The 10,230-nt window shown below is 26.5% G+C and overlaps 1 protein-coding gene across 1 annotated transcript; it reads right to left on the bottom strand.

Moving 5' to 3' along the window:
- Nucleotides 1-1,462: 1,462 nt before the first annotated feature.
- On the bottom strand, nt 1,463-2,818 carry F4813DRAFT_353754 (uncharacterized protein). Its single transcript, XM_049242675.1, has one exon. It carries the CDS (start codon nt 2,288-2,290, stop codon nt 2,114-2,116), a length of 177 nt encoding a protein of 58 aa, XP_049101031.1. The 5' UTR covers nt 2,291-2,818; the 3' UTR covers nt 1,463-2,113.
- Nucleotides 2,819-10,230: the final 7,412 nt, after the last annotated feature.

Here is a 10,230-nt window from a genome sequence, read left to right as displayed (position 1 = left end):
CCTCTTCCCCAATACAATACGATATTAGACAAATTAACAGTTGGATATCTTGAAGACTTGGTATATCGGATATTGAAGTGAATCGCAAATGCGGTTTTATGGTGATAGGGAGATTTGAAACATTGACAGTCGGGACGACCGCACTCGGCGGTTACGGGGACGAGTGTTGAAGGAAGCGGGCGAGCTGGCACCTTTTTTCCCCTTATACTGATCCAAGTGTATGTCAGGTGGGCGGCTACAGTGCCTGTACCTACATAGGGCTATGTAAATGAAGTAGTTGACTGGTTGGTGGTCGTGAGTTGTGGGATTTATCGATTTGTCTATTTGTCGATTTGTCGTCGGTGTGGATTGCGGATTGCAAATGGATAGCGGGTTGGTGGATTGTGGACTGCGACGGACTATGAATTGGAATGGAGTTTGGTTGGGTTTAGGTCGGCTTGTAAAGTTACCTGTAAGTCGAGTGTCAGCAACAAGTTCAATGACCAAACTATCCTAAATTGGTTAGTTCTTGTTACAATGTAGCTAGCCCTTCTTGACATGTTAGGTAGTCTGACGTACTCTTCTAGCTTGCGGTCTTATTGCCGATAGGGTAGGTACTTAGCATTAGCAGTGCTGTAACTGATTCATGAATGTACCTTTCAACATGTACTACCAAATCATCGATTAATAAGATACATGCGCAATATCGCCTAATCCACTACCTACCAGGCACCTAGATAGCTACAACACCCTAAAAACAAAGGTAGCGCCAAATCTACTGCAAAATTAGGCCCATGCTCAACTTCTCTACAAACTCTCTTCCTGGAAATCATACACGTATATGACATAGTCTTAAGATTATGTTTACTTGCCGCTTGGAGTTAAACTAACAGTATAATATAAAACCCGATACCGAACTATCAAGACGTGTACGCTGCACGGGTGATTGGGAGGGAGAACAAATACGTAGTACCTAGTACATACCTCCTATAATTTGACGGATGGATGTTGTATTGCTAAAAGCTTCTATCTAATGGGGGTCGAGGTTTTGAAATACATGACACAGTGCTTTTCACACCTTCTTACAAAGTACCTTCCATCTTAAGTACCTACATGTATGTAACTACCTGTCCGTATTTAACTGTCTAGGTACCTTTACAAAATGCATTTAACAGCCATAGCTTAGGTACCATTCTTATGCGTCAGTCCTACACAGCTACTACAAAGCAAAAAGATTGGAAAGAATTATAAATAAACAACTAATAGCAATAAAATTAATTTAGATTTAACATATATATTGTATCTTTTTAATTAGCCTTCATGTACTAGATTCTAGATTTTACGGTTGTATGAAATAGGCGAAGTTTGGTGGGGGAATAGGGGACTGAGAGGTGACTAGGTTAGGTAGGTATGTACCTACATATTAAGATTGATAGGTACCCATCAAGATAATTGGCAGAGCATTGACAAAAAAAAAATATGGTGTTTTTTGCGTGGTGCACCCAATAGTTTCCTCTCCTGGATCTCATCTCAGTGATTCATACGATGACCCCTACGACAAAGCTTTTCGTTTCCGATGTTTCTTATGTTCATATACGTTTTATTACATCGGAAAGCTCTACTTAAGCTTTTAGCGAGAGCCAACAGGTTTTGTTGGTTTTATGGGATATCGGCGGTATTCAAAACTGCTGTCGTCTACAGGGGAAGCATACTGTGTATATAGGTTGAGGATAGTGCCACCTGTGGTGATAGTTATGACTTCCACATGATCAGGAGGGTCAGATTTTCCGGGATTAAAAGAGGGCTTAGTTTATTGTATAGACCAGAGCTGCGCCGTCCTAAGCGCTTTGTAACCTTATTCCATATTCTTCCCACGTCCCTTCCACTCCCCTACTATATGCGGTAATGTAAGAGAAAGGGGGTCATCTTTACAGGGGGACTACCCCATTACCACTCATCGATCGAAGAAGGGCGGAATTCTCGCATCTCTAGCCCTTCATGCAAGTCGGACTAAACAGGTAGTAAATAACCCAATATTGAAGCCAGCGTCCTTTGGGAACTCCATAGTTACCTAAACAATTCATTAAATGCTCTGATGTAACGCCCGTCACTGTGCTTCTTCAATAGCCTTCTGCTAACCTTTGAGGACCATAGTTACTTCATTGCCAGCTTTTCCTACCCTATTTATACAGCAGCTATGCTCTGACTCTGTTAGCGAAGCAATGCTACAAGACCAGGTGTACCGGTCGTGGATGTCCATCAAGTTCGTTGAAGGCCTTGAGCTAACGGGAATAGAGAATTCAGTTCCCATCTGCTTGCGTGCCTGCCGAAACCCAGCATCATTATGAAGATTGTCTTCGTTGTCGACGGCTGGCTGGTGAGCTTTTCCAGAGCAGATGTTGACCCCCTAATATTATTATTTTTCTTCTCGATTTTGTTGAATAACCTCAAGCTTAGCTGTATAAGATTCTCTCGCTTGGACTGGAATTCGCTTCTGTCGTAGCAAGTCTGTTTTCCGCAACGAGGGGGGGTAATGATCAGCTCTGACCCTTCAACTTCGGGCTAAAGTGATAAAACGTATTCACACCCGGGGTCATCTGTACGGTTTTCGTTAGTTGATGACCTCTGTTAGTTCACTGATAGGATGCTGAGATGTGTTGTCTATTTGTTATCAGTAACTACTAGCCGACGAATGTCCGTCCTAGTCAATAGAATTCTCTTTGTTAGTAATGAGACGACCTAAGGAGTCACATTCAATATGTATCCCGAATGAGATTTCCAACTGCTAAAGAAGACCTTTACCAATCTACAAGAGTTCTAGAGCTGTGGTATTGACACTTCTAATCACGCCCTTTTCAGATGTTGCTATTCATGGTAGGAGGGAATGATAATAAGGGGGTGGACTATTAAGTAGATCGTTCGGCACTATACGACATACCTGTTGGGATAACGGTTACGTGACCTTGTTACATAACTAGGGTTATGCCTATACATATTGCCCACGCATAGCCTACGCATTTATATAATAGATATCTTTCCCTATTCGGAAGAATCCCTCCTCTTTTACCTTAGTATAACCAATTAGAATACAATTATTATTTATATTCTTTTTTATATTATTATGTAATATATAATTAATTTAATATTGATTAATAGTTAATTAACCAATTAATTATAAAGTAGTAAAGAAAAGAAATAATATTATTTTTTTTATACGATAGTAAAAATTCTTAAAATTGTTAAAAAGGTAAAAGCGTTAAGTTTTATTTTTTTACAGGTAATAGCGGAAAATATTGCGTTATTTTAAAGGTTTTAAGTATTTTTAATAGAATGAAATTTGTATTTATTATGTATTTAAAAATAATATAATAAAAGTTATAACAATTATAGATAATATAGTTTAGTAATAGTTAAAATATATTATAAATAGTAAAAGAGGTGTTGAATTTAACTTTTTTAAATTTGTTGAAGTTATAAAAAATAATGTTAATATGTATTGTACGGAAAGTTTTATGGTGTATTGGTATAACGTATGTAACAAAGAATTATGGAAGATTTTTTAAAAAGATTTTCGGGGATGGAAGAAGGTATATTTCGATTAAATATATTGTAATTTACGATTATTGATGTTAGAATATTTGGTATATTATGGAATATATTTTAAAAAGAATAATTTTTTTAAAAAATTATTAGAAGTAGTTAATATTAATAAATTCCTGGTATATTTACTTAATAAAAGCAAAAAAATGACTTATTACTATTTTAAAATATTTATTTTAAAAGTTAATTTATTTGTTGCGGGGGAAAAAAATAGAAAAATTTGAAAATTAAATACGGTAATATAAACATTATAATTATTAATATAATAATTAATATTTAATTAAAAATATATAAGGTTATTAGAATTAATTTATTATAAAATATTTATTTTATTACTTATAATAAGATAACCAATGATATTAGTAACGTAATAAGGATTTTAAGCGTAATAAATAATAATTACGTAAAATATTTAAGCGAAAACGTTATTAGCGGTATGGAGATTAATATTATAATTAATATTATAAATGGTATTTTTTATAAAGTTTAATAGTAATAATAATATTTACGATATAATATTTTGGTTTATTATAAAAAAATACCGCTAATAATACAGGTAGGAAATAATTTAATAATTTTTAATATATTATTTTATATTTTTTTTTTAAATTTATATTTATAAAATTTTTACTTAAAATTACTGCTTTAAATCTTTATCCTATAAAACGGATATTAAAAAATGTTTTTTCCAAATCTATATTTAAAACTGATTTTTTTAAGTAATTATGCGCTGCTTAATAATTATTTACTGTTTAATTCCTAAAATAATAATTCGATGTTGGGTTTTCCAAATAGTTATTAAGCATTTCTGGAATAATAAATAATATTACCGTAAGCTTTTATTATGAACAAGACTTAAACGTCTTAGCCTTGGATCAAGCCTTATTAAACCTGATATCAAGGACTTTTAAATGATGAAACTAATGATGAAAAGGAATAATTTATATTAAAAATAGATAATACTATGTAAAATAAATATATGCGATTATAAATAATACTTATATTAAAAATATGATCATATGATTAAGATTAAAGTTACTTAATACACCAACACCAGTTCATAATTTTCCTTCGAATTTTATTAAAGCCACAAGATTAAATTCGACCCACAAAACAAGGGCTGGGACTTGAAAAAAAAAAAAGGAAATAAAACAATACGAGTGGGGATTAAATTTTAAGCCTTAAAAAAAAAAATTTGTATTGCTTAAGCTATTAGGGCTATTAAAACTTTTAATCATTAGTCTTGTGGTATAACCTTTCCAATATTTTGGGTATTATTAAGTTTTAAATCGTATCCTAAATGAATTTATATGCCGTGTAATTCAACCAATTTGATTAAGATCGATTAGGTATCCGATATCATTAAATCATATCCCTTGGCTATATAGAATTATATAATAACAGGTCTAATTGTGATACTTACTATCAAATTAAATATGTATAAAGATTGTGGTATAAGGATTGTATAAAAGGATTGTTGTACAGTTTTACCTTCTTTGTAATAGATTTAACTAATCTTATTCCCTTTTTCATCCCGGTATCGTATAACTTTTATAATTAAGTTATTTGTTTTCCTTAATATTTTGATATTAACTTAAATAAGCTTTGATATTAACTAAGTTTTTACTTCCCTTATAATAAACCTGATAACTTATCGATTAATTGGTTAGTTAAACCTTTGTTTTCTTTATTACTAACTTCTTATAATTAATCGTTTTATATACTAGGTATAATATAACCGAAAAAACATCATATACTATCCTTGAATAATTTAAAATATAACTTTAAACGTGGTAATTACCAATACTCTCGCCAATCTTATCCCCGTAATCTTTTTACATATTTAATAAAGCTACCTTTTATTTCCTAGTATTTGATTAACTAAAATACGTTATAGCCTTTACATATCTTAAAATTAATAATTAAATCTTAATATAATAATACTTCCTAAATTATATTATATCTTATATATCTTAATTTAAAATATAAAAATATTAATATTTTAAGGATTATATTAACTTAATTAATAAGTAATATAATTACTAAAATTATTAATAAAGTTGTAAATAAGGCTTTTAATAAAATTTTTAATAAGGTTGTATTGTATTGTATATATTAACTAATATATTAAGACATAACTAAATTAATTAATAAACAAATATTTTTAAATAAGTTAATATGATTGATATAAGGCTTAAATTGTTTAATTAAGTTATTTAATTTATATTTAAATTATCAATTAAAGGTATTGATAAAATTATTATAAATTTGGTTATTAATTAATATATTATAAGCTTTATAAATTATGGGATTGTAAACCTTATTAATTGTAGGAAATTATTCGATTAAGTTACGATAAGGCATTTTTAACGATAACAATCTTTTTAAAACTGGTATTACGGGTTTAAATTATTAAAAATTGTTATTAAATAAGATTTAAACGTTTTAACCTTGGATTAAACCCTATTAAACCTAATATCAAAGACTTTTAAATGATGAAATTGATAATGAAAAGGAATAACTTATATTAAAAATAAATAATACTATGTAAAATGGATATATGCGATTATAAATGGTACTTATACTAAGAATATAATCACATGATCAAGATTAAGGTCATCTGATACACTAGCACCAGTTCAATCGATTTAATTAAGATGTATAATAACGGGAAGTATAAATTTAATAAAAAGAAATACAATATCTTTAACGAAAAGATTAAAGTTTTTAAAAATTTTTGTTAAAAAATTAAAATTATATAATATTAATATTACGAAGTTTATTTAATAATATTAAAAAGTTATATTTAAAAATATTATTATAATTATTTTATAAAAAAAGATTTAGATTTTTAAGAAATGGTAATTTGGATTAAAAATTTTTTTTATATAGTTAAAAATTAATAGATATATATAAATAAGTAAAAAATAATAATAATTTATATTGTTATAATTAATTATTTAAAAAATAATTTATTTATAAATTTGGAAAGATTAATTATAATGGTCGTATAACATTGACATAAAGGCACCTTATTAATAATAAGATGCCTTTATCGTAAATAAAGGAAGAAAAGATAAAATACCCAATTTTACTGGATAAAAAGGTTAAATATCCATTATTATTAAAATATAAGAATATATTATACCTAATTAACCTTAAATAAATTCTTCCCTCCTTAAACATCTTAATATACCAATCTTAATACCATTAATTTATTTATTATTACTTTATTATTATTATTATTATTTTTATTTATATACGTACTTACCAACATTAATTAATATTATTAAACAATAATAATACAAATTAATAAAATTAAAAAAATTACTATTATTTTAATTTAAAGATTTTTATTGTAATAACATAAATAATATTAATACCTTTCTTTATATTACTTCCATAATTTATAATAAGCTATAATTTTACCTTTTTATACAATCTATTTATATTTTTAATAAACTATTACAATTTAAACCCTTTATCTACAAAATTATCATTATTTATATCATTAATTTTTCCTATCATATCTTAAAAAACATAAGTAAAAAGCTTAATATAAATACAAACTTATACCATATATAATCCTATTAAATAAAAAAATATAAACAAATTATATAAGCTTTTAAGCTATCTCCCTAATCAAATATTCATACTTAACATAATATTTAATTACATAATAATATAATAGGAAAAAATCAATTTTTAAATAGTTACGCCCAAATAAAAAACAATATAAATATTCCTTATATTAATAAATTTTAAAACTATTAATAATAAGATATTATATATACGCTTAACTAAAAAAGTAATAGTTAAATATTAAGAATAATTTAAAAAATTTATAATAAATAATTTTAAAATATTACCGAAATAATTATAATTAACATTATAAAACGTATTAATATAAAGAAGTATTTATATAAAAAAATATAATATTAATTATATAAAGATATTTATTAATTTTATATTATTATATAATTTATTTATATAAAATATTATTAAATTAAAAATAATAAAGGTAAAATAATTTAACGCATTAACATAAAAAGTTTTGATTTATAAGACTAAAAAAGGATTAATATACCCCGTTACATACGCGTTTATATAATTATAAACGTTAACACAATAATATTAAACAATCTTTAACCTATAAACATTAATATATATAATTACACTTATAAAATAAGTTTTAATATAAAATATCACGCCTTAAACCTTACCCCTTTCTAACTTACAATATATATCACTTATTTTATAATTAAAATAAATATTACCCTTTACCTTTAATTAATTATTATCAATTCCTAACATTTTACTACCAATTTAATAATTAAAATTTATTTTTTAACTTCTTAACCAACCATTACTTCTAACATACCTCCCCTCCCCCCTTTCCTATATACCTAACCTTAACCCGCCACCATAAAATATACCAAATTATTTATAATAATTAATACAACCCCAATAAAATAACCAAAACGGTATTTAAATATTACCCAACCCCCTTCCCTTTCTTTTATTAACCTAATAAAAATTACCTGTACCCTTTATAAAACAATAAAAATATAATTTAAAATATAACCCTAAATATAAAATTAACCAAACATAACCCTTTTTTCCAATTACGAAAAATACGTTTAAACTTTTTAAACCGCCACCAAATAATCCATATATAACGTTAATAATTTTATTAAATATTAAACCAAATAAAAAAAATTAACCTACCAAAAGCTACAGTTTCTCCTTTTAAATAACTCCACCGCTTTTATAAATATTTAACCCCCCTGTTTAAACCCCCATATCCATTAGTAATTAATAGATTTAAACCTACTATAATATTTTCCCAATACAAGTCCTTAACAAAATATACCCTTCAATAATTATAAATTACTTTAAAAAAATTTAAAACAATAAAAACAATTATATAAAAAAAATATATAATATTTTTAAAAATAAGTTTTAATTTTTTTTAAACGTATACTACACAACAAAAATTTAACAAATATAATTTTATACCGTATTTTCCACTATTCTCATCAGAAAAACAATAATTTACTTCTTTTACAATATACCTAAACATTAATATTTCGTAAACATATACATAATTATAAAATAATATTTTAATATAAAACAAAATAAAATATAATATTATTAAAACTAAATAGCTATCATTTTTTATAATATAAAAATTAAAAAAAAAATAAGGATAAATCTAATATAAAAATATTATAAATTATACTTAATAAATTATTACTATATTAATACACTTTCGAATTTAATTTTAAAAAAAAATAGTAATTTATTATAATTATTAAACTGGTACTAGTGTATCAAGTGACTTTAACCTTGATCATATGATTATATTCTTAATATAAGTATTATTTATGGTTGCACATATCTATTTTATATAGTATCATCTATTTTTAATATAAGTTATTTTTTTTTATCAGTTTTATTATTTAAAAATCCTTGATATCAGGTTTAATAAGGTTTGATCTAAGGTTAAGATATTTAAATCTTATTTAATAGCAATCCTTAATAACTTAAACCTGCAATACCAATTTTAAAAAAACCGTTATTATTAAAAATACCTTATTATGGCTTGATTAAGTAATTTTCCATAATTAATAAGGTTTACGATCCCATAGTTTATAAAGCCTACGATATATTAATTAATAGTTAAGTTTACAATAGTTTTATCGATATTTTTAGTCGATAGTTTGAATATAAGCTAAATAATTTGATTAGACAATTTAAACCTTATATTAATCATATTAGCCTATTTAGAAATATTTACCTATTAGTTAATTTAATTATGTTTTAATATATTAATTAATATATACGATATAATACAACCTTATCAAAAACCTTATTAAAAACCTCATCTACAACTTTATTAATAACCTCAACAATTACGTTATTTATTAATTAAGTTAATATAATCTCCAAAATACCAATATTCTTATATCTTAAGTTGAGATATACGAGATATAATACAATTCAAAAAGCATTATTATATTAAGATTCAATTATCAATTTCAAGATATGTAAGGGCCATAACGCATCTCAACTAATCAAATATTAGGAAATAAAAGGTGGCTTTATTAAATACGTAAAAGGATTACGGGGATAAGGTTGGTAAGAGTATTGGTAATTACTACGTTTAAGGTTATGTTTTAGATTATTCAAGGATAGTATATAATACTTTTTAAGTTATATTATATCTAGTATACGAGACGATTAGTTACAAGAAGTTAGTAATAAGGGAGGCAAGCCAGCCAATTAGTTGATAAGTTATCAGGTCTATTATAAGGGAGGCAAGCCAGCCAGTTAATCGATAAGTCACCAGGTCTATTACAAGGGAGGCAAGAGCCTAGTCAATATCAAGGCCTATTCAAGTCAATATCAGGATATCAAGGGAGGCAAATAGCCTAATTACGAGGGTTATTTACGAGGGTTATACGATACCGGGATAAGAGAGGGAATAAGATCAGCCAAGTCTATTGCAAGGGAGGTAAAGCCGTACGACAATCCTTTATATAATCCTTATACGACGATCCTTATACCACGATCCTTATACATATTCAATTCGACAGCAAGCATCACGATCGGACCCGTTACTATACGATTCTATATGGCCAAGGGACA

The sequence above is a fragment of the Daldinia decipiens genome, assembly GCF_022478715.1.
Source record: "Daldinia decipiens strain CBS 113046 unplaced genomic scaffold F4813scaffold_10, whole genome shotgun sequence".
Taxonomy (NCBI): domain Eukaryota; kingdom Fungi; phylum Ascomycota; class Sordariomycetes; order Xylariales; family Hypoxylaceae; genus Daldinia; species Daldinia decipiens.
The sequence above is the reverse complement of the archived record's forward strand: the minus strand, read 5'-3'. Positions and strand labels throughout refer to the sequence as shown.

Excerpts from the sequence above, each read along its gene's own strand:
- F4813DRAFT_353754 (XM_049242675.1), bottom strand. The coding sequence starts at position 2,290 with ATGGGAACTGAATTCTCTATTCCCGTTAGCTCAAGGCCTTCAACGAAC.